The following is a 26,626-nucleotide window of genomic DNA, read 5'->3' as shown; positions in this document are numbered from 1 at the left end:
TCACGACTGATGAAATACAGCATCCAGACAGCCAGTGCTAGCATAGGTCGTGGTGCCCTCCTCAATCACTCCTTGAAACAGCTCCATTTCTGGAAGTGTTTCAGAAGAGTCTTGGTTGTCTTCACCATTTTTATTTAGATCTTCAAGACTAGTAATATCATCTAAAAAATAAACAAATTACAAACTGCAGCCAAAATCACCTGAAATGATCTAATTATCTTATGTAGTCTGTCATTTATATTAGCTCAGAATAGAGTATTTCTAGAACAAGCTTTCTTTTCATCAAAATACTCTTGATTTTGACTCCTAAATGGCCTACAAAATAAACTATGTTTTTCAGGTTTGTCTCTGACAGGAAAAGAGTGTGTGTGTGTGTATAGATATATATGTGTGTGTATGTATACATATACATATATATACTCCTACTCTTATGCTTCCTCTTAGCTCTCCCAGAGCATCGTTTTCCCTTTCTTTTTTTAAAAAGGAAGAACTCCTCTCCTATTTCAGGCATCAAATCCTATCAACTTCCAGGAAGCTACTATTGTGTATTTTTCATCTCATATTACGCAACTTGTGAAATTATACTCACTAATATGGAAATCATGGAAAAAGACAACCAACAACCTTATCCCGTAATCTACACATGGCAGGAATTAATGCATGCAGAAATCCAGAGCTTCCCATGGACCTCTTGCTGCTCCAGAGCCTGACCTATTATTATGCTGGCAATCTTTAGTGACCAGTAAGTTTAATGAAGCTGAAGATGCTCAACTTTTCAAAGAAATAAAGTCTAAAGAAAGACTTTTTCATTATAAATGTTCTTCTGATCTGGAATCGGGTAAACGAGCTAAGTATTGGATGAATTCCATATGGGAAACTTTAAAAGAATTTCTGCACTTGCATCAGGAAATACAGTGTGATGATTCACAGCAACCGTAGCTCTGCCGTACCATGTACACAATCCACGGAGGCACAAAGTCATTTATCACATCCCAGTGCTTTTGCACGAAGAGGAGCGTTATCACTAATTTGTGCTGAAAACCTTTGATGCACTTCAGCATTAACCATTTTCTCTTCTGAACCAGAGATATTTTATGCAGGTTTTGTATCACTGAATACACTTACCAGCCAAGGTGTTTCCCTTCTGCAATCCATTTGTTTTTTGTTTCTCCTAAAACAGACAATAATAGTCCAGAGGGGAAAAAAAAGAATGTGACAAGAGATTTTCATATTTTGGGAAAGAACAAGGTCCATGCTCTATTTTATAGTTACTGTTTCATTGTATTTACAGGGTTTTCCTCATTTCCAGTACCAGACACTACAGTGCTCCTTAAATAAAAGCAAACCTTCACAAAGCAAGAGCCACAGCGGGAAGTAATTTGTAAGGTAACGCTTTGTATCTAGACAAGGAGAATTAAGCTGCCATTAGTCACTCAGTATAACTTCTCTGCTACAACTCTTTGTAGAAGTAGCTGTGAAGAAGCTACTGTTAGCAGAAGATGAAATTTGTTCAGATGATGGGAGAAAACTCTAAGAAGGAAAACAACTAGATGATGGTACATTGTACTTAACAAACATAGGCCAGGTCAGGACACACGTATCGAGGAAAAGACTGTTTTTTTTTTTCCTCCTTCAACTACTTCGTATAAATTTCTGAAGCTGATCTTTCAAAACACGAATCCTACCATGGCCTGGAGCTGGTTATGGAAGTATTCAGAAGACTACATAAAACATCCATCTCCTCACTGTGGGTATTATAAAACAAAGCAAATTTATGAGCAAAGGACATCATCTTGCTTATGAATTGAAGGATTCCTCTTTACACCTGGAATATTGGAAAGACTTCCAAAATCCCCTAAAATTCGTACCTCCACAGAGGTCTTCCACAGTAAATAGATCATCTTTGAAACTTTCCAGTCAAGAGGAACTATATAATCATCTGGCAACAAGGATTCTGCAGAAGAAAATATTTTTTGCAGTTGAGTGTTCAGATCTCTCCATAGCCAAAATATATCACTGAATTACATTTTTTGCACACATTGTATGTATAGACTTTCTTTAAAAATCAGAAGATATTTAAATGAGCCAGCAGCAAAACCAGAATTTAGGTTTTCTAGATTCTAAGGCCGGTGCACAGGACGGGGAGGAGGGGAGAGGAGATTTGGGTTTGGTTTCTTTTTTTTAGGCAAAGCCTTTCCTACCATACTTTCATTTCCCCCACAGACTCGCCCAAAACTAAGCACAAACAAGAAAACCAGAAAGCGTTCAGCCCATAAATTAAACAAAATGCAACTTAAGTAACAACCTCTAAATTTTAAAATGTTTAATTATAGGAATTTGTGCAATGTCACTAAAGAAATTTTTTTTTTAATGTTTTAACTCTAACACTGTTTAAGAAGTTGAAAAGAGATTCTTTGTAGGAAAACAGTCTAAAAATATATTCTATGCTTATATGAGAATCATACAAGCAATTCAGTCTACTAAATCTTCAATTTATAAATAACCAAAGACATTTATTTAGAAAAAATTCCCCCCCCAACATTTTCAATAAAAATTGATTGCAATTGCCAGTGTTGTAAAATACTGCAGCTCAAATCTGTACATGAATAAATAGCAGGCTATCAATATATAACAGGCCACAAGAAAGCACAAGAATCTTTCAAATTGTAGGAAAACTACAGTCAAATAAGAATGTGGCCAGCCTTCTGCAGACAGCACGCACAATTATTGATGGACCCCTCCAAACATCACAAGCTGGCAGGGCTTTAGAGAGATATCAGGGTGGGCTTGTATTTCTTAAAGGTTATTTCCAGTGGAAACTCATCTAAACACCAGAGAATTTCACCTGTTACTGGCTCAAAGAACGACATTTGGTTCACTAACCTATTCAATTATTGAATGCCTGTTTTTGTTTTTTCCCCAGCAGATCCCTGTTTTCAAGCCATGGCCAACTCCACTCCCTCTTAGATGATGAAATTTCAGATTGCAGGTATGAAGACTCACCAAGTTTGGAGAAGAAGAATGTTTTATATGTAATAGCTGAGGACATGAGCAGTAGTTCCCTGCTCTGTTTTGGCTCTATACGGCAAATCCTTAGGTGTGTGGTGCCAGCTTTAGATGAAGCAGCACTGCAGGTGCTTTGGCCACACCAAACGTACCAGTACCAAGCCTAGTAGTGCTGCCAGTGGTTTGCCGTCACTGTTCTGGCAGCATTGCCATCAACTTTTGCAATAAAAACAAAGAATCCCAAGGTCAGTTTGGGCAGATAAACAGACATAAGCTACTCCTCAGTCATCATCTTAAAATTTTCATATGAAAACACATGCTTGACTTTAATTTCTACTGCAACAAACAAGTGTAAAGGTCTATGTGCTGAAAAAATGGTCTGTGTTTTTTAATCCTATTTCTTGGCCACATCAAAGTTACTGTTTTTCTACCGACTAAATTTGGACAAAAGAAGTTGCAGAAATTTAAGCACAGGGAATGTGGCTCTTTCAGCAGGTGCATACACAGCACCATGTCCTAGGGTGATCTCCAAACAAATGTCTGTTGTGGTTGCTGGCCGCAGCTCTGCACGGTTAGGCTAGCTTGCAGTAAGTTTGGAAATCGTGGTTGCCACACACAACTCCTTCGAGGACTGATCATCATACTTACAACCGCTAACTTAAAAAGATTAAACTGAAAGCACCAAAATACGACAACTGGAGCTCTGGAAGGCAAGTATGCAACTGTGATGCTTCTTAATCATGCATGACTAAAAAGAAGGTATGCACTATCAGAAAATGCATCTTGTAATTTGATTTTCAATCAAATCAATTAAATTTGATTCTGGGAAAGTTTTTCAACAGTATCTAAACTACTTAAGGGTCTATGAAAAAATTACTAAATAAAGAAAAAAGAATGCTGCTGTATTAACTAGGTGGAATATAAAACCAAACATGCAACCTTTGTATAAGAGCACACATTTTGTACCGTGTTTTCATTTAGTTTTGTAATCAAGACAATGTAAAGTCATACAGAGTAGGATTTGGGTTTAAAGTTAGTAAGTCTTTGTTACTAAAGAGACTACAAATATGAGGCCAAACCCAACAGCACCTTTGACAGAGATTGAAGAAGATTTTTAGGTAAAAAAATAAAATAAGATAAACAAAATAATCACCAAGCAGCAGTGATTCATTTCAATAGGATTAATATTTGATTAATTAGTACCTGCAATAAAAATGAGTGTTTAATCATAGGGATTTGGGGAGAGGTTTTTTGATTGTTTTGGTGGTTTTTTTATTTGTTTGGGGTGTTGTGGGTTTTTTTGTTTGGTTGGTTTTTTACATAGGAGTAGTAAGAATAGTATTACCCAGTGGAAGACCTGGAGAACCAAAGAGCTGCACAAGTTGAAAAGCAAATCCTAATGATAAGGGAAGTCCCAGAAAACTACATTTCATATTCACATCTTGATTATCTTCAAGTTGTGAGGCCTCTGCTGGCTCAGGGCCGTCGGCTTCATGAACATTTTCACCACAGCTTGCCAACATACTCGAATCTTCTGGATATTCAGAAACAACTTTAACAGAAGACAAAATATCTGGTTGTCTATTTGTAACCTCTGAAGAAACTTGTTCACTCTCTTTTTTGTCAACTACGTGTTGTTGCTTAAGAGTTCTAGCTTGCTCCTCCTTCATCCTGGAAACTACACAAACCCTGCAGGAGTATTTTGCCACAGGAGAAGATTGTCCCAAATGAATGTAAGAAACATCATGTAATTGAGCATCTGCATTTGGGGAGGGTAAGGAATAGCTTGCCTCGATGACACTGTAAGGTGCAGAATATTCCTGCAATGCACAGTTCTGCTTGTGTTCCTCTCCACGGTCCTTGCTTAGAAAGCTCTTTTGCTCCACTTCTAAAACACTTTTTTTGGGAACATCAGCTTTTCTTGCGACTTCCTTCCTTCCCTCTGTACTACCAGCAATCTCTCTTGGTAGATTAAACTTTGGTGCCAAGTTGACAATTCTTCTGTACCTTTTCCTCTTCGATGTAAGTGATGCAGCATCATTTCTTGGAACATTTGCTTCACTCGAACACTGCATGAAGGTGGCCCTGGCTTCCACAAGGGAATCAAAGTGCACTTCATCAGCTGGAGATGCTGATAGACCATTGCTTATTATATTTCCAGCCTCCTCAGTTACTGTTACCTGATGAGCTTCCTTTACCAATCCTTCATTTGACTGATAGCAGCTTAGCTGTGTTGAACCGTTCATATGAGTCTGGTTAGGTTTCCTCATTTTTTGGGGTCTTTGTTCACCTACAGATTTATCCTCAGACCAAGAAGAGAGAGAAACTTGTGTATCAAAGCCCAGGTGCAATTCCTCAGTAGGTAAATTAATTGGAAAAAAAGCCCAGGCATTAGAGCTATTCTCTTCTGCTTTTAATGCACCTTTGCCCTCTATGTTATTATCAGGCATTTTATCACGTACGGTTGAATTGTAACACTGAGAGATTTCTTTTTCTTCACCATTTGAACTTAACAGCTCAGCTTTCACGTCAGGTTCACATGCAATTTGATACGATCTGAGTTTGCTTTCTGTGCTTAACAGTGGCATGTTATAATCCTGAAAGATGCCTTCTGTTTCCTGGATGGAATTTTTATCATTGCTTATTTTTAGGAAACCACTTCTGCAAAGATTTTCTTTGTGCCTTTGATTTGTTTCCTTATCATCAAATGCATTTTTGGTTAGGTTTTCAGTAGAAAAAGGTTTTACATCTATTAGAAGTGAACTGTCACTTTCTACAGGCAATTCATTTTTCAATGCACTGTTCAACATCGTTGAGACCTCAGACACAGCGACAGGAAATCTTTCCCTTGAAACCACTGCAGCTTCTTTTAGGCTTTCATCATCACTGTTAGGCTCCTCTTCATGAACTGTTACTGGATCCTCTGCAGCTTCACTGAATGTACACAATGATTTGCTGTTTTCTTCTTCTGAATCATCCCCTTCACTTTCTGATGTGTCCTGGTCATCTGGAATTGGATGATGAGCTGCTCCTCCTGATATTTTCTTTGTAATTTCTGTATGATTACCTTTCATTTTTTTGTTTCTTTTTCGTTTTTTCCTCTGCTTTGCTTTTGTCAACAGGTGCCCAGGGTTCTTCAAAGTCATCCCCCTATGTGAAAATAAAAAAAATTAAATGTTAAAAAAAAAAAAATCAGTAATAATGTATTTACAGTGTTCAATTTGAGTAATAGGTATTTTATGTTAATATGATGATCAATCACAGACCATTTGCTTTTTAAAACAGATAAAATCTCAGATAAAACCTTCTATTGATTAAACAAATGTACACCTTACAATTCAGAACAATCTTGAACATTTTAAAGCAATTTAAATAAACATAAGTGCTGTCTCATTAACTTTGCTTTTACAAAAAGTATCACAAATCATTGCAAGACCAAACAACATGTTTCTGGATGTCTTTCTAAATGATGTTTGAATAATATATACTGAAGAGCTACTGCTATTCTGAAATTTCATTAAACATCATGCTGAGCAGAAAGGTAACTAAGTGGAGGACATAGTAAGAAAATTTCATCCATTAAGATTTAATGGACTATACATAGATAAGCTGGACTCTAATTCAAAACATATTAACCAAAAATCTGAACAATGTAAAGGTACAGTGACTACAGCAACTCTGATATTTACTGCTTTGTATATTATATGTGGACACATAGGTATTTGGAAAAGATATTTCATATTTTATTAGTGACAAAATGATACCCTACAGAAAAATTAACACAGTTGTAGGCAGTTATTTACAATTAATTTTGTAGCTCTTTTCAGAACATCTGATTCTTTTTGGTCTGCATTTCTCATTGAATTTAACAGATAGCAGCCCTAACAGTGACTTCTCTGAAATTTTGATGTTAACCTGTCCACCAGCTAAACCTGAAGTGAACACATGTAAAAAAAACCTAGTCCAGAAATCTAACTTCTCCCTGTGCAACTCTTCAGAAAGAGATGAGATTTTCAGAGCTAAGTTTGACTGATAAATCTTCATATTAAACATCTGCTCCTTTTCTGTAACTCTTTGTTCAGGATGGTACTTCACACAACACACTAAAGCAAACAAAGCAGTAGCTAGAAGAATTATAGGGTAAAATTAGTTATTTTCTGGGCATTCATATGTAACATAAGCTGTTTTAAGTGCTGTATTCTGAAGTTCTTAAGAGAGAAATAAAAAAAGGGGTGACGGTGCATGCAGAGGGAAAGACAGTCAATAGTAGGCAATCTGAGACCTAAAGGTCACCTGTGGAAACCTATCTTTACCCTTTATTAAATTCTTAAATTTATTCATTGTTAGTCTCATATAAATTCTTTCTAATTTGAACTCTACATAGCAAACCCTCCCGATTATCTGAGTGTGAACAACCTCAGCAGCCTTCTCGGCCTCAGTATAGTCCCAAAGTCACTTGACCGGAAGAGAATTCAAAAGTCTTGGTGCTTCGATATTGCTGCAACAAGCACTATGGATCTGTGAAAAGATCTTGCTGGAAAGCACACAAATTTGATTGCCCTATAATGGCATCCAGGTGAGACGTCCTGCTAAGAAATGGGATTTCCCTCAAATGTTGGCATTTAAGTCCACATGGTGCTTTCCTCCAAGTAATGAAAATTGACTTCCCCCTTTCCAAATCAGTGTATTTTCAGTGCAGCGCCCTATGGTTTAAGTGTAGATATCTACAGTGCAGGTGCTTGAAGTCAGCCAAGACAAATTCCGCCCCAGATTCTGCTCACAATACGATCCCTACTCAGCAACATGCCTCCTTTCTCCCCAGAAAAGAGACACTAGATGCCAGATGAAGTTTTAGGATTGAATAGATCTTATTTGTCTACTGAATTAAATGATATAAAAGTGAAGTATCTGCAATGGTAGTCGGAGATGTTACATTCTTACATATAACCCCAATTTGCAGAAATCATATACTAATGGCAGATCATGTCTTAAATCCTGACATTAACTTTCTTCTTTGGTAATGAAAATTCATGACTTGAAAGTATTTTTAGACAAGGAAATTCTCTGAAGTTTTCAGAATAAACCCCCTTACCAGTGAAACAGAAAATAATGCCCCATTTTTAATTGTTTTTAATGGAGTGGGGGATAAAGCATCAGATCTGTGCACCGATTCCAAGAAGAATTTAGTATTGTACCTAAAGGCCCTTGTGCTGCCGTTAACAACTCTGCAGAAATTAGAACCAAATTGCCAATGTCAGCACTGGCCCAGGGGAGGAATGGACTTCTCCAGTCTTGGTATTATCGTAGCTATACTCTTGCTTACCACTCACTTCTTCCAGATCTGAATTTGCACTGCTGCTGATGGAAGTGAACTTCTCTAATACTGATTCAAGCATGTTTCTGATGCCTAACTCCTGATACCTCTGACACCACTTTCAGGACAATGCTTGGCAGAAACTTTCTTAGGCTAGGATGCCACACCAAAAGGTACTGTAGAACTTTGCAGAAATGAGAAAGAAAAAATAAAGTCTCAGAGGTCAGCACATTTAGCTCTCCTCCTCACCATTCATTCTGAATCAGGAAGGAAAACCACGCTGGACAGGATTCACTTTAGAATGCAAGACCAGCAGAAATATATCCACCAAAGAAGAACGTGGATGATCCAGAGAAACTAGCAGCTATTACTGCATTGCAATTGTTGCGTGTCAAAACAGTAATGAATACAAATGTTGGTCCAGGCCAATGATTTAACACACCTGGATATGACCTTCAATAGTGACATTCAATAGTTCATAACAAATACATCAACTATGTCATTCCCGTGCTTTGGGAAGAGAAATTATATAGCAGCTCAGCAAAATTAGTTTTCTAAAGGTTCAGATTTCCTAAAGAAATGACTAAAGCAAAATGGAAAGTGATAGACTACTAAGTGCAGAATAATGAAATTTATTATTCTTCACTTTTCCAGACAACTGCTTTTTGCCAACTGATACTAAGAAAATACTATGCCAAAGAAACACTAATGCACCATGATGGCATAGCTAAAAATTTCCTGCTTGGGTTAGACCCAGTATCATGTTAAGGTTTTTGCATTTAGTGGAGCAAACTGTCTACTGGTTTTCTTTAGTTTTATCTTAGTTCCTCCTCTTGTAGTCCACCTACATGACTTTTGAGGAGTTTTCCTTATTGTAAAACCATATGGCACACAAACACTGAGAAAATGCAAGAACCAGCATGGAGATAGACTCGGGGCAGTGAGTTGTTTTTAAACACATACAACACACACAAAAGGGAAAAAATGTGCAGTTTCAGTTGATATTTAAATTTTGCTATATATTATGCATTTTAAAAATAATGGTTAGTAATAAATAGACCTGAAAAAATGTAATAGTATTTTTGTTGAAATAGGAATTCACTTTCTCTAACAACACTTTGAAGTTTCCCAGCCTACCGTTTAGACAGTATTAAAAGCTTTTTGCCGTAACTCTGTTACACATGACTTCAAGGTCAACCTACAGCTCAAAATAGCAGTGTCCAGCTTGATTTGAGAGTCAGTGCTCAGATGATGCTCTTCACTGGAGAAACAAATGCATCTTCATGATTGGTGAGAAAGAACATTCAAAGTAAACAATCTAGAGAAATTAGTCACATTTTGCTGAAAAACGACAAAACCAGAGAAGAGTTATTTGTAGTTGTACAAACTTCAGCTCTAGCATACATCTAAGCTGATGTCTGCTTGGTGTCAAAAAATGCCTGCAGTCATTGCTGTAATGACATACAGAGGAACTCCTAAATTTAAAAAGCAATTCCATATGACATTTAGCAACGAGGTACATGCTCTTTCAGAAATGTCCAATGTCTCTGGAGTGGGTTTTCAACATCAAAATTTTAGTAGAGCTGCTTCCATAAAATGGCATTTACTGGGATACACTTCACCTTCTCCACCTGGTAAGTCCAAGTGCATTGCTGAACTCCTTGTGACCTAACTTTATGTCATGGTTTAGACTTTCAGCAACAAAAAGAAATTGAAGTTGTAATTTTGGAATAATAAACAAAGTCATGGCACCAGCCTTTTTGTTACGTATCTTCCCTTTAATACTGAAATGAGTGATAAAGTTCCTCAAACCCAAATGGAATATTGGTGTTAGGTGATCAAGCAACTGCAAAAAAAACAAAAAAGCATGCAAAATAACTTGTCAGCATTATTGGGCTTCCTGAAAGGTTAAATTTCATTAGACAGCTGAGCAACCAACTTAGCATTTTTTTTGTTGCTGAAGAAAGTCTTAGACACCCTTTTCTACTTTGTTCCAGATGCTGTCCTTGCACTTCCACTACCTGTCTTTTGCTGGCTCTATCACCCTCCTTGTGGGTGGATTTATCTGCTTGAGCCTGCACGAAAAGAAAACAAGTACTTACTTTGTTGTTGAGCTGATTTAACTCACCAAAGCAAGAAGTAAAATAAGTGTCTAGCTAAGACAAAGGCAGTGGCTGGTGGGAGCAAGGTGACTACTTTCAGCACCAACACGTTAGGCTGCCTCACAGCCCACCTTAAGGAAATTCACCATAAATTATTCATAAGAAATGTTTACATATTACAGTGTTGCCAATCAATGCTCCCACCCCAAATAAGTAAAGATCCTACTAATTGCATTCAATCTTAAGTAACTCGCTCTTTATTATTATTTGTCTCTCAACAGCATTGCCATCATAAAAGACTATTCTATCACAACGCTCAAAGAGCTACTCCAATCTTTACCATTTCTACAGGATTGCTGTTTATACAGTTTGGTGCAATGTATAATCAGCTATCAGGCTGCTGCCCTGTTTATAGTCCAGACACAAGAAGCATCGACCTATGGAGTACACAGAGAATAGCGTACAATTGGTTTGATCAAAGCATGCCTTTAGAAGCTGTTCATTTAATCAAATACATGCCAAAGTGCAACCATTTGACTTTCCAAAAAAAAAAAAAAAAAAAAAAAAAAAAAAAAATCAACAAAACCCCCAAGTGCCTGAGGTGCCAGTAACAGCAATTCAGATTCAAATGACAGTCCATTGACTCCACAAGAAGTTTCAGGTGGGGTGATCTGACTGATCTTTGTCCTGCCTGGTTTCTGAAAGTCATAAACGTCTTCTTTATGAAAGAGCCAATCTCCTATTTCAGCTCATAGTCATAGGATGTTGAGCAACATTAAGGAAATCAATCCTGAATATACAATTGATGTATACGTACTGAATATACTTCTGCTCAGAATCAAACACGTACTTCCTGAACAAAACAACTCAAAAGCTGCTTTCAACCTCATTTAGGTGCCACAAATATCTCACCTGACATGGGGGGGGGGGGCGGGGGGGGGGGGTACTTTTTTTTGGGGCGGGGGCGGGGAATATATATATATAATCAGCAAACGAGATATTGATGGATGCTAACAGTCAGAGAAGAGCCACCATGTTTTGTTTTACTGGATTTCTCTGCAACACTAAGTACGGCTCAGTGTTAAAAAGCAGGTTAAGAAGGAGGGGAAAAAAAAAAAGATCAACTGAATTGCTCCAAGCGATCTGAATCCATCTTAGGGGGATGCACTTACAAGACAGAGAAGAAACTGCAGCTTTATCATCAGCCTTCTCACCCATGAAGGCTTATGGAATCAATTTTCATTTAAGTTCTCCCTGTCAAAATTTAGTCTTTTGGAGAGAACACGATGGATACAGATGCCAGTGTTATGCACTGGAAGTACAGTATGAATCATCTTGTCAAGTTTGATCACATCGGTTCTATTACTTGGATGATAGCAGCTCAAGCATGAAGCCAACCTGATTGAAATTAGTCCAGGCTAGACAAGAAAGATGCTGCTTTGAGAAGTAGTTTGGAGCAATAGGAACTATAGTCAAATTTTCTCTAGTTAATAAAGTTTGGTGTAATGTGCTGTGCAGCAGTGCTTCTTAATTTTCTATTGATATAAAGACATTTCTACAGGAGATTTTAAGGAACACTTTCAAAACTCTGTAATAGGATAGAAAAATCCCACCTTCCCAGACAATGATCAGTCTCAGCTTTTCATTATCTTCCGGACAAACTATAGCATTACTACATATGTGGATATGAAGCAATCAGTCCTCACTAAATCCTAAGCACCCTCCTCTCAGCAACACTGGAACACATTTCATACCACTGTATCAAGCTGGTGGTCCAGGTTGAAGACCATGAAGCACGCTGGTGAAGACTGCGACTGGCCACAGACAACAACATTATCCACTGCAAACGCAAAGCCCATTTGCCTAATGGCCAATTCACAGCTCTTGAAAAAATATGCAACTGTAATAAGTACCTTAAAAATCTCAACCTTTTTCTTTCCAAATGAAAAACACAGTTGCTGTTACAGATATATTGCATAATGTATATATGATCTAACCAGTTCAAATACAAGACAGTATTTAATCTGAGTGGATCCTTGATTTTCGGAGAGACAAGATCTGAGTTCAAAATTTATATATGTGAGCTACCTCACAATGCATTTTTTCAGTTCCTCTCCCTTACAATCTGCTGCTTTCTAGGCATGTGCTTATGCAATTCCACTCAAGAAGCTCTACCCAGGAAAAGGCAGATTTACTGAGGCTCTCATGAGGTTGTGAAATAAACCATGTCCTAAAACATGCTCCACAACTAAGACAGAATTTCCAGATCCCAATTCCTAAAAAATATCCTCATTGTGTATTTAAGGCCACCGTAGAGCCTACTCTTCAAATAAATAAATAGATGGATTAATAAATAAATAATAATTTTAACCAGAAAATAAAGAAAACTACATATTGAGATATATCATCATAGTACTTGAAGGCCTAGATGGCACCTTCAGAACAGATTATAGAGATAAGCAAGTACGACAAAAAGGTTTTTTAAAGTCAAAATTAGTTTTACAGGGTGAAGTGTTTGCCTTTCTTGCCAAGGCACGTTCACACACAAAACAAATGTAGAATGAAGTTTAAGGTAAGATGCAAGCAAAATCAAGTTGAGGAAAAATATGGGTGGGAGTGTAAGGAGTGTATTCCTCTCACTGTACCTAAAGAGCCATGAGAGCAGAATGGAATATTTGCAAGTATGTAATACACTATTTGCTCTTAGGAACTTGCAATGAAAGATGACTTATTTTAACTGCATTTAAAAATCAATCAACAAAATTGTAGCAAAGACAAAGTAATTAAATATCCACCAAAGCACAGACCATAATTCTGTGAACATAAGTATGAGTTCCAAAAACACAAGAAGACTGCAAACTTAATGAGGCTAAGAAAAAGAGGAAAGAAGAAAAATATATTGCATGACAGAAAATACTACTTTCAGCAGAACAAGAAAAAAATTCAAAAGGATGGCCTGGGTGGGGAGGGGAGTACATATATTCATTTTTTAAGTCAGCATCACTTTGAACTGAGGCATTAAAATAATAGAGAGTAAGGTGTAGCTCTCCACACAAGTTTATAGTTCAGGGAAAAAAAAGGAAGGAGGAGATGGATCCAGAATTATGAAGACAACTGTAGTAACTGAACACACAGGACTGAGACAGACCAGACAGATGAGAAGGATGCAGTTCAAAAATAGGCAAAAAAAGGGAAAAAAGTTACAAGAGAAAAGCAGTACAGAAAACAGTATCAGTAAATACTAAGCAACCAGCCTCTAACCTATATTATAGCAACATTAAAATTCAAATACTCCTAACTGCAGACAATGTTGCTATTCAGAACATCTGCTCCAGGTATTGCACTCAATGCATTCTATGCATCTCAAGTGCTATATGAAATACTAAGAGCTACACAGCATTGAATTATAACGTGCATGCTCTGGAAGGTACTACACCTTTTTCAACAAATCTCAGTGTTTTGTCATACTGGCATCCAACTTTTACTTACTATTTCTACATACTGCTCTTTGGTATTAACTCATTTCCCTTTTAAACATCTTTCACCAAAAGGCATGATGAATTACCCCTTGAAGATACCACTTTTTACAAAACAGCCTTGCATTATTGAGAGCGTTGGGGATGAACAGATGCAGAAAACTGTCCTTCAATGCTGCAATGTAGTAAGTATCAATAGAAGTCTGTCTTTGGACAGAAAATGAAAAACTACTGCAGATAAACACTAATATATGCCAGTATTTTCTAAGTCTGGAAAAACAGTACAACTAACAAGAGACAAGTGGTCATGGACACTGCCTGAGGGAGAAAAAAAAAGGATCAACTAAAGGTGTTGTCAGGAACCTGTGAGCAACTCTGCCAATACAGCTATGAAGCAAAACAATCGTAGTAAGTGGTACAGCCAGTTTTGCTGCTACAGTTAAAGCCAGAAACTTGGTGTCCATCTGAGAATAAGAAGAGAATCATGGACTGCTGTAATAATGCCAGCCTGTATCTGACACCCTGAAACCAGGCAGCAATTCTGTTAGTGACTTAAAAGTCTTCTCTGATAGATAAGACCTTACTCTTTTGGTATTCTGGACACTGTTCTCACTATACCCATTAGAACAGAATAATTTATGTCAGAAAGTGCCTCTGGAGATCATATAGCCCAACCTCTACTCAAAACAACACCAACCGAGATCTCGTTGCTCAATGCCTTGCCCAGACAAATTTTGAATACTCCAAGGATGGAGATTACACAACCTAATATCTAAAGGGAATCTCCCATGTTGCAACTTCTACCCATTGCTTCTCATCTAAGAAGAGCCTGGCTCTACCTTTATACTCTCCCATCGGGTAGGCGAAGACAGCATTAAGCCACCTTAGCCACTGCCTTCTCTTCTTAAGGCTGAACAATCTGTTTCTCCCAGCCTCTCCTTGTATATCATGTGCTCCAGGCCCCAACCACGCTGCATAACGCACTCAAATACGTCACATCTTACTTGTACCAGTGAGCGCAAAGCTTGACATTCTCAACAAAGCACCACAGAACTAACCAGGCAAAAGACAAACTCATTTAATCTCTTTACAGTTCATCTCCCTAAACAGCTCTAGAAAGTTATACCATAGTTTGCTATCTTCACTCACAATAAAACCTCTCCTCAAGATCTAGGTCCAAAAAGGGCAGCATTATGGACAGATTCTAAGTATTCATTATTAGAAACAAGAACTCAGTCTAGACTACTGGATTCAAACAGAATGAAACACCATGTTTTAACTGTGCCTTCTACGTACACATACACAGAATTCCATTCATACTCCTATATATAATGCAATTTTGCTGCACAGCCATAAGCACAGTCTTCTCTAACTGCCGGTTTCATAAAGTGAAAAAAGTTTTGAAATTTTATCAGGTATACTTCATTGAATCTTTAGTCCATGTACCAAACAGCCGCAAAGAGCTGCAAATGAAGCTCAAATATGTATACTTGTCTTGCTTCAGGTAAAAGATCCGATGTTCACACTTTTGTTGTCAAGATCCCTGGAAAGTAGGGTATTCATCATATAAGCAATACAGGAAAACTATCAGGAAAAACGCTAAATGGGGTAAACGTAATATAGTCAGTCCACTTTTAAGTCAAGTTCATGAGCTTTCAGAAACACTTCACGGTTAAGTGCAAGATGTGGGGTAAATTGGTCAGTAACTTATCACAGAATCATAGAAACTTTAGGTTGGAAGGAACCTTTAAAGGTCATCTAGTCCAACCGGCAGAGAAGGGAAACATTTCTTCCAGAAAACCTGATTGCTAGGAGGATGCAGCAGTTAAAATGACAGGTATCATACATGAATGCGAAAAGACAGAAGTAATTTTTTTTCTAAGTCATTGAAAATGAATCCTACTGGTCAGCTCAAAGAAAATCATAACACAGTCTAAATTACATCAGATAAGACAGACACAAAACAGTCAAATATAAATGTTATGGGTCCCACCTCAGCTAGACAAAGCCTGGTTTTCAGTTATCTATTAGCAGAGAAACAAAGAAAAACTACTATCTCTGCAGAAGATTTGAAGAGATAGATGACAAAAGACAAAATCTTGGCTTTCTTCTTAAAGACAAAGAGCTTAAAAAAGTATGTAGCACGGTAAACTAGACTAAAATGAACCTAAAGAGGACATGATGACAGGAACAAAAGTGTTATATTAGGTTGTCATGGTTTAACCCCAGCAGGCAAGTAATCCCCACACAGCTGCTCACTCACTGCCCCCACGGTGGGACGGGGGAGAGAACTGGAAGAGTAAAAGTGAGAAGACTCATGCGTTGAGATAAAGACAGTTGAATAGGTAAAGCAAAAGCTGCACATGCAAGCAAAGCAAAACAAGGGATTAATTCATCATTCCCCATCGGCAGCCAGGTGTTCAGCCCTCCCTGGGGCAGCAGGGCTCCATCACACATAACTGGTACTTGGGAAGACAAATGGCATCACTCCAAATGTCCACCCCATTCCTCCTTCTTCCCCCAGCTTCATGTGCTGAACATGACATCATATGGTATGGAATATTCCTGTGGTCAGTTGGGGTCAGCTGTCCCAGCTGTGTCCCCTCCAAACTTCTTGTGCACCCCCAGCCTACTTGCTGGTGGGGTGGGGTGAGAAGTGGAAAAGGCCTTGACTCTGTGTAAGCACTGCTCAGCAATAATGAAAACATCCTTGTGTTATCAACACTGTTTTCAGCACAAATCCAAAACACAGCACTATACCAGCTATCAGGAAGAAAATTAACTCTATCCCAGCCAAAACCAGAACATAGGTCTTCTAGGGTTTGGTTTTGTAGTGTTCTTGGGGTTTTTTTTGTGTTTGTTGTTTTGTTGTTTTTTTTAAATTGTTTCTTGTTTTTTCTTCTCCAAACAAAAAGAAAATAAGAACACTAAATCATCTGTCACAGACAAGGTTGATGAAAACTTTTGATAATTCAGGAAGTAAACTAATCAAACAAGAAACAGCTTAGATAAAGCAGTAAAACTAGAACTATTTTTTTCTATAGCAACATGTAATCCTATGTAGCTGATACTTACTGGTCAGCTATATCAACCAAATTATGTATGTATGTTCTGCAAATTAATTATCATTTAAATGTCATGCTTAGAAGAGTAGGATACAGCTGAGTATCTTAACTATTCTGGTTACATTTACTTATCAAACATCTCACTAGTTTGAACTATGCAGCAGATACTTAGAATATGCATTAAGGTTCTATGCATTATTTACATTTAAAAAAAAATTCTGACACTATTATTTCATGAAATATGATGAACTAGCAATTTACTAAAAATCTAAACCAGGAAACCTTCATTCTACATACATTATCATCATCAACACGTGTATTGCATAAAAGCTATGCCAGATCAGAAAAAATTTTATATCCCCAGTCTAACTGAACAGCGAATTCTTAAATTTCTTGTACATACTTTCTGACTAAGTATTTTTCTCATTTATGAAGGAGCAGGAGAAATTCAATACTTGCAACATGTACGTCACATCATCTTTTTATTATTTTTACATATAAATATTGTAGTGTAAAAGCAACTTCTGAGATCTACGTATGACCATGACTGTCATACCCTCATGAAATATTAATTTAGCATGAAACAAAAATGTGTTAGACAGTAATTCCACTGTTTTCACCTACCACGTCATTGTACTTACCTTGGAACACAGCTTTATAGATTAAGCAGTTTACAAATGTTTGATACAGTGCCAAGCTGCAAAGCATTCCTTTCCTGTTATGTGTCCTTTGCAAACTGCAAGCCTATTATCGATCAACATGTTTTACATATAAAAAATATTCACCATCCACCAAAAATTTATTAAAGATAACACAAAAAAAATGCTGCACCATTTTAAAATAGTATGAATTCACATCTATTTAAATACAAAATTCAGTTAAAGAGAACTTAAATATCAATTAAATATTGCTAAAAAAATCAATTCCCTTTAAAAACTCAAGACAGAAGGTACCAAAAGATATCGTAACATCAATTTTCAATAATCAGCTCTTTTTTGTAATACCTTAGCACACTGTGTGACTACTGCATAAAGCTTCACTAAATTTTATCACTTCATTGGTGTTTAAAGTAATATAGAGTAAATAAAATGAGTCTTTCTAAAACCTTTATGCTTTCATGTTTAAATAGAAAAACTTTGGGATAATTCAAGTATTACTGACAATTTACAATTATTTCCATGATTCTTTTGAGACATGGAAAAAGATAACCAGGAAAACTAAAATACAGTCACATAATTGGTATCAATAACAGACAATAAGGGAATACAATTAATATAGTTGGAGAGCTTCCTTTTTTATATATACACACATAATGTAATATATTAACAATCCATGCGCTACTGAAGCATTTTAAATTATTTTTCAAATAATTAAAGCAATTACTAAAATGTGAAACTGCACACTTCAACTTCTACAGTTAATCTCTTATGAAAATGTTATTGCGGATATACATTAAATTGTACAAATTTAGATTTGCACAATAGGTGTAGAAAGCCAAAGAATTCTGGATTTTCAACTTTCATGGTATTCAGACTTCAAAGATGAAGTAATTTTTAGAGCCTATTCAAAAATTGTTTAGAAGTAAAAAAAAAATATGTTGGCTTTGGAATTTTCAAAATTCTGATGGCTATTACACCAAATTAGTAACAGAAAACCATGAAAATTCTTTTAGCTATGTACTCAGGTTCTTGACAAAACTTCCTATTAGGGATTTACTCATTCATTATATACGGAAATAAAATGTAGTTAGACCTGAAGATAGGTTATTTCAGCTAGCACGTTCGTAATAATGTCCATCTGTATAAAACATTACAAGTTTGAAAATAACTTCAGTTGCACTGAACTACTAAAACAACACTGAAGACAAATACTTTTTATTAATACAGCAAGCTGTTAGAAAGCAAGCAAAGTAAAAATTTACAAATTCATATTTTTTAATGAGAAAAAGGGCAGTAAATTAGTCCATCTCCATGCTGGCTCATTCTTTTTTATGTACTAAACAGATTACATTGGCTGTGCCAAAATTAGGAATGCAACATGATTTTACAGATTATATCCACTATTTATGTTGAATTGATGCATCCCAACTGTGGGCTGGGACTTGACAGCCTAATGCTTTAATACTTCATTTTTATCGTAAATGAAAGAAATTGATTTAGAAAGACATAGCTGTGAAATTTTTGGATTTTAGTGATAAAACAACACCTTAAGTATGCTTTAGTCAGCACAAAAGTTGGTGGTGTACAGCCACCATCATAGTTTATATACTACCACTGAGAACAAAAAAAAAAAAAAAAAATTGAGGTTGCAGAGTTTAAGGCTGCTGAATACTGTATTGGCAGAATGTAGCTTCAGCTGCCAGATGAGCTTCTGAGACCAAAACCACCAAACACCACAACTAAAACCAGAAAACATACACCAAAATTTTGACAATTGGCAATACATGCCAAATAGAAAAAAAGGACAATCCATGACATAATGGTTTAAAAAAAAAAACCAAAACCACTCCTAAAAGATAAGAAGACTAAGTAACAATCATTAAAATTGGTTATTACAGAAATAACCTCTTCTTCTGTGGCTTTAATTCTCGTTTAAAAGACGTCTAATACGACCTATTCTTTAAAAAAACTGCTCAACAGTTACTTGATATATGACAACATCATTGTCTTAGGTTTATGAAGGAAGACTCTGCTATATGTCATACTATATTAAATATTTCACTAAAATCAAAGTTATTACAACTGTAATAAATATAATTTAAAAAAACATTTAATGTACAATTTTATTTACATGCAAGTCCGTTAAAGGAACAACCTCCAGAAGAAAATGGTCTCGAAATAGGCCTATTTAAAACACGGAAGATCCACTACTTTATTGGAGGTGATGATGCGTTTTAGAAGGGCAAGTGACAGATTGTTATTAACTGACTGCAACTGTGTTATCGGCTACTGGAAATACTGAAAGAATTCCACGAGTCTGTATTGCCTCCCCACCTATGTCTTCGCTGCAGAGGTGGCCTTTGAGTGTTTTTGTGGGGAGGTACCACTGAATTCATGACAATAGGTATGGATATTTGATATTCATATCGTTCCAACATCTGAGCAATCTTCTCTCGAGTGACCCCATGCTTATTCCTCCTACAAAAATAAAAATTTAAATAAATTGTCTGGTATGTTTATATGTTTACAGTCTTTAAGAAAAAACTCTCTAATTTCACAATTTTTCTTCTTGCTTTTCATATTTGAAATTTCACTTTTATTACACTGTGTCCTCATTCTCTCAGTATTCAACTTGTGTTAAGGTTTACTTTAACAATTTATTATTAACAATTCACCACTACATATATTAAATAACAGAAAACAATACAGTCATTCTTCATACAGAAATGTGATGTTATTCACCAGGACTATGTACCTAAATAACCCTAGAAGGACTTTGCTTTCTGTTTATTCATCAGACTTTATATGGTATACTAGCTAATGAGTAGAGGGATGAATCGTATTATAGACCACTACTTATGAAAGTAATGTTCAAACTAGCATAAAAAAAATGGAAACTACATGGTTTCAAGACTTAATGACAGAGTATTTTCTCATCAATAAATCTCTATATAAAATAAGGAGCAATTTTAGTTTTGAACTAGAACAGCATGCCCATGACACCTTTTATCTACTAGCTCTTACTGATACTTGCTGTAAATTTAGATATGTACCAAAACACATAAGGGAAGGGAGGCCAAAAGTATTGTCCTGTTCTTGCAGTGTTTTTTGAACAGTTACTTTCACTGAGAACTTGATCTATTAAGAACCCAAGACATTAGACATTACATTAGAATGTACCTATCTCCTTAAGTATCTATGGAATAGGATCTTAAAATCCATGTTAGCAGAGAGTTTCGGTCTCTGCCAAAAAGAAAACCACAAGACTCACACACAAACAATGTCAGAGAATTGCCAGAACTGAATCTAAAAGAACAGATATAAAACAAGCAAAATGTTTTGATGGTGTAGACAAGCATTCATCATAACCCAATGCATTCCTGTCACCAAGAAACTTTGTCCAAGCTGAATTATTTCCAGGCCATACCAATAGGGAATATATGCCTGCATCTCTGTGCTTTCTGACAGGGACAGAAGAGGCATGGGCCTCCTTACCAACTTGCTCAGTTCTACAGAGGAGGAATCAATACCGGGAACAAACAGGCTATACTGGAAAGAGAATTCTCTATACAGAAACATTTTAAAAGACTGATCATCCCCCTCTCCCCTGGAATTTGTGCATATTATGACAGCAAAGAAGTACATATCACGTTGATGAGGGTTCAAAGTATACTGCAGGTAGTACACTAGTTTCATATTCAGAATGGAAGTAGAATTGCTGATCTCAGAAGTATTCAGAATTATGCTGTCTCCTTAAGGTGTAATTTATCAGCTTGCTTTCTGGGAAGAAAAGGCTTAAGTACAGTATTTCTCTCATAGACACTCTTCCCTGAGACAACATCAGAAGCTAGAATGATCATCACAAGCAGCTCACTGTTTAAATCCTACTAACTTCTACACTGTGCTTAAAGAAGTCCAGGAGCAGCAGTATGTTGAACTTATCAGTTCACAAGTCTTAACAGTTTTGATTTTATTCATGAATATGAACAAGGTTAACAGTAGAGAAAAAAGCCAGTCCGCTAGAACTATGGGGATTCTATGAAACACTTGACTCTCATGGCAGAAAAAAACTGGAAAAGGAAGTTCAAGTCCTTTTATGCCAAATGGTAGAAGCCAAAGTTATTCAATATTTTCCCTATCAAAAAGATCACAGCTCAAGTGCTCTGAGCATGAAGTGCACACCCACAACTGAATGGACTTGTGCATAATCACTTCATAAATAAGCAACTACTTTTCCTTAAAGAACAATGCAGGATAAAATCACCAACAGCAAAATCACATCAAGCATAGAAATTAGTTTTAAAAAGGAAACAAATCTGCTGTATAGTGTCATTTAATACTGGGATCTCCTCTTCAGGCATGTCTTCACTCATCCTTTCGTGGCTTGGCTATGCTGAAAGAGCATAAAACCACCTTGTCCTTAACCAATACAGATGTACCAGCAAAAGCTCCTAACAGATAATTACGCTTTGGAAGCTGGTTTTGCTTTCAGGAACACAGAATCTATTGATAAAAGCAAAGTTCTGTCACTATTAAATGCTTCCACAGTAGAAGAGTCTTACATACCAATATACTGACAAAGTAATATGCACAAACATGACTATTTAAAAGAATCAGCACAAGTTTAATGAAGTCAATACCAAATTGTAGTTTTATGATCATACATGAAGGAAAAAGGATTATATTAAACATGTTTGCATTTCACTTCTGCGTGAAGTTACACAGCAGGTAACTTTTTTAAATTAAAACAACATCCATCCGAAAATACAGATGATACATAGAATACTTATTACCCCCCAAATCCTTGAATCAAACTCTTTTTTTTTTTTTTTTTTTTTTTAAAGAGTAGTTCTAGTTGCCAACTGACCAGCTATTCAGGAAGCATACAGACATGACAGAGGGCAATTTTTTCATCCAACACTGATTAAATACTTAGAAAATAAAATAATAAAAATATTTCTCTCTGCTGCCAGTGATTTTGCCACTCATTTTTATTCTTGCCTGCAGTTTTCAAGACTTCCCAAAAATGGTATCAAAGCACAAAATCCTTATATAAAGGTCTAAATGCTATGCAGGAATTCTTGAGCACTACCACAAGACATATGTCTGTGGACTGAAGATGTTTTCACAAAAGTTATGTGCACAAAAATAAAAGCAAAATCACACATGCGTGACTCTAAAGATAATTTGTACCTCATGGGCACACTTGAAGAAAACAGACCCTGACACCTATTCCACACTAAAACATCTGCCACATTCTTGACATCAAGAATTCACCAGCAGCAGAAAAAAAACCCTATAAAAATAGTATCTAGAAATGCATCTGACTTCTAGAATATTGACATACTGTATCACTTGACGAAAGTTACTAACAATCTAGACAGCACCACTAAAAACAAATAAATGAGGAGCATGTATCTGAAATATAAGAAAAGGTTTCTTGCTAATTAAGGTAGGAGGTAGCGTATTTTTTATTCCAATTACCAGAAACAAAGAGTCTTAAGTGATCTTGTTTAGGAGGAAATTAGAATGTATGACTTCAGACAACTAATAAAATTACCCAAATTTATTATTAAAACCAGTATTTGCCCAACTACTGCACAAAATGTTGATCTCAAAATTCGTAAGGGGAATCCCAAAACTACAACATCATCTCTATCATTATCTCTTTCCCAAACACATGAATATGGAAAAAACCCCCTACAACCTTAAAAATTGAGCCCTCTCCCCAAGCAACTGAAAACCAAAATGAAACCTCACATCACCACCTTTCCTAAACTCTCAAAAAATAAAGTTTCCAGTCAGTGAGCCTCTATTCAAATATTTAAAGCAACTGGAGATGCTAAAACATTTTTAGGGAAAGATATAAACTTCACATTAAATAAATTAATGGTAGCTTAGGAGCAAAAGGTGAACATTTTAAAAGATTTATAAACACCATACAGTCCAAGTCAGTAATGTAAGTATTATAAACACATACTTTGTGCACTGTAGGGGCTACTTTACAAAGCTGAAACAACTGTAAGCCAAGTCAGTTGGAAACATAAAAGATGACAATCAGTGACAAAACTCTTTGTGATCAAGCATGAAAATATTACATTACATTTCAAAAAATGAAATATCCCTAAGGTGGTTTGATATCTCATAGCTTCTTAAAGCAGATACATCTGAGACAAGAGAGACATTAACCAGGAATAATAAGCAGCTTCCTAGGCACTCTCACAACCCAGAAATCCAATGACCTATGTCCAACAGTACTCTAAATCAGATCCTCTGAAGACTGGGGACAATTTCAAAAAATCCTGCAACAGAATAATCTAAAATAAGAGCTTCCTTTTCAGCCTTTACTGATTAGTACTGGACTGTTGTTCTTTGACACTAAGACACCTATAAAAGCAGACAAAACAAAGCACTTATATTGATAGACTCCTTGCAAAATGTGTAATTTCTTTTTGTCTTCTACCTATTTCTTGCTGTCAGCATTTTGTAGCAACAAATATCTCAGAATAATTATTAATTATAACAGCAGCGATTCTTACGGGGTGAATAATTTTTCTACTTATGTCCAACAAAATTTTAATATCGACTTTTTGGGCCAACAAGACAGGACCTCTATTCACTTGTGTTTGTTTATTCGTAACATTTCCATTTAAAGGTATATCTCAAAATGCTTATTTAACTACGAGTATAAAATGTATTTTATTTAAGCATTTAAAAAATAAGATACTGAATAAAATATAATGTACTACATATATATTTATATGTGCATATTTATCTGTCTATCTATCTATATAAAATATAATGATATATAAACCTTACTTTTCTAATTCTTCAGGATCAAACTTCCACCAGGTATCTGGCTCATGGAACTCCACTCTGTATCCCTTTTCTAGAGCCTGCAGAAAGCAAAGTATGTCTATCAGTATTACATAAAATATAACAAAAAGTTTATAGACCAGTATAATAAACAGATGTAGTTAAATGTGTGGTGGTAGCATGCTGAATTTCACTTACCCCAACCCAGTTTAGCTTTCATTCCAGGCTAAGCAGATTAGATCAAGTCAATACGTAAACTGGTCTGAACTATTACCATACCAATTACTGAGTTTATCAATAAATATCTCTTTAAAAACTTGAGTAAGGAAAATGTTTCTGGACAAAACAGGCCATCTTATCACACATGAAGGCAAGTTGTAAAGTTGTAACAGATGATACAATCACAGAACAAAACCTACCACTTCCACATATGGCTTCATTTCCCACGCTTGAGTATTAGTGTTGTCTATTATAACTGGAGATTTTCCCTGCTCCATTGCTTGCTTTGCTGCAATGAAAAATAGTGCAAGTTAATAAACAACTATGTAATACAAAAATAATGGTAAATGTAAATAAAATGTTCCAGATGTTTTTTGCACTAATCTAGTCTGACTGAAACACATTGTTCTAAGAAAAGGAATAAAAACACTGAAAGGTAGAGACAGGAATCGAAAGAAGTAGAAGCAAGAAGATAAGAAAAATTAAGTGAAGGGTGTAAGAAACAGGTGGTGGTGAATTGATGCAAAGGGGTAAATGTGATGTGTAGAAGTCAAAACCATACAACAGAATTGCTCCAAGTCTGTGGCCTGCTGAGTAGAGAGATCCCTGCATGAAACCATACCCTGGTTCCAGCTTTACCAGCCCTGCCAGATAACGCATGGTGCATTCGTAATTGAGACCTGTGGTTAGGTATTGCAGTTCTTTTGCAACAAAATGCTAAGAAATAAGTGACCTTCACAGAAAGACATCACACATCTGAAATCTTTCTGAGATCCATTGAAAAAAAAAAATTACAACCATGCTGTCTCTGCTTGAATAATGTTTAAACTCACTGGCCAATTTCTACCAAATCCAAAAGAGGGCAGAAGTTTCAGGAATAATAAGCTACAGAACAGCAACTGGTAAGAAGGCACATCCAAATTAGCACCTTTTTTGAAGGAAAGACAGAGCACTGCCACGATGCAATTTGTTTGGCAGGACATGTATGCAGTAGCATGCTTTTAACTTTGGACCCACAAGAGTATACTGCTTCTTACCCAGCAGAAGCATCCTAGAGATTACAGTGCAGAACTGAGATTGGTTGAAGGAGTTTAGGGGACAAAACATGCAAATCTGTTAGTTACTTGAGATTCATCATCTCCACAGCACAGATAACATTTTAGCATTACCCTGATGCCTGAAATGGTGGTATCTCTTCATAAGCCCAAGACTGCTTTAGTCTTGATAAATCAATTAAGCATCTAATCTTATGCCTAAACCAAACTTTGACCTTGAGAACAGGCATTCTTCTAAACCCCTTACACAGTTAGTCCACAAAGCATTCTCAGAGGACTCCTAACTAGGATTTGTCCCTGAAAAAAACCAACATTGTAGAACCACTTTTTTGAGCACACCCAGAGAGCATGATTATGACATTCAGCTTCTACATAATGCTACACAGGAGACTTACCCAGGAAAGTGAAAAACTCAAGTTCTATACCCTTATCAGCATGATATCCACCTCCATTTTATACAAACTGGGACAGTTTGTATAAAATTATTTTTATTCTTACCAGAAGTTCAGAAGGAACTCCTGTAGAGGAGAGCACCTTGAGAGGTTACTTGAGTATCCCACTTCTGAGACAAATGAGCTACCTTAATTCTAACTCTGAACCTTCTGTAAGTTCAAAATTTCATGTGTGTATATATATTAATTAAAATATAAAGAATACTTTAAATCTATACTTCTATATACCCTATACTAAAATACACATATATATACACTCATTTTCATACAGACTACTAACAGACATGCATGTTATGCTATACTTCTATTTTCTAAATATAAGCATAATTTAATAGGATGCCTCTTATGCATTCAAACCTCTCTTCTGGTTCCAGTCATGGGCATCACCAAGCTGAGCAGCATTATACGTGTATCCATCTTGTTGACGAAAATAATCATCGGTGCTGAATACAATGCCATCAT

The 26,626-nt window shown here is 36.2% G+C and overlaps 1 protein-coding gene across 1 annotated transcript; it reads right to left on the bottom strand.

The window, feature by feature from the left end:
* On the bottom strand, positions 1 to 26,626 carry N4BP2L2 (NEDD4 binding protein 2-like 2). Its single transcript, XM_010283458.1, has 9 exons — positions 26,572 to 26,626; positions 24,858 to 24,946; positions 24,442 to 24,518; positions 19,957 to 20,100; positions 6,087 to 6,156; positions 4,352 to 6,005; positions 1,869 to 1,954; positions 1,126 to 1,171; positions 1 to 161 (listed from the first exon to the last, which is right to left on the bottom strand). Exons 1-9 carry the CDS (start codon positions 26,624 to 26,626, stop codon positions 1 to 3), a joined length of 2,382 nt encoding a protein of 793 aa, XP_010281760.1.

This window comes from Phaethon lepturus, unplaced genomic scaffold (assembly GCF_000687285.1).
Source record: "Phaethon lepturus isolate BGI_N335 unplaced genomic scaffold, ASM68728v1 scaffold36203, whole genome shotgun sequence".
In the NCBI taxonomy this organism is placed as follows: Eukaryota; Metazoa; Chordata; class Aves; order Phaethontiformes; family Phaethontidae; genus Phaethon; species Phaethon lepturus.
Note: the sequence above shows the minus strand (reverse complement) of the source record. Positions and strands in the feature narration are given on the sequence as shown.

Excerpts from the sequence above, each read along its gene's own strand:
- N4BP2L2 (XM_010283458.1), bottom strand. The coding sequence starts at position 26,626 with ATGATGGCATTGTATTCAGCACCGATGATTATTTTCGTCAACAAGATG. Across the intron at positions 24,947-26,571 it reads CGTCAACAAGATGGATACAC|CAAAGCAAGCAATGGAGCAG; the intron begins GTATAATGCTGC and ends TTTTCATTGCAG. Across the intron at positions 6,157-19,956 it reads CCTCTGCAGCGAAGACATAG|GGGGATGACTTTGAAGAACC; the intron begins GTGGGGAGGCAA and ends ATTTTCACATAG.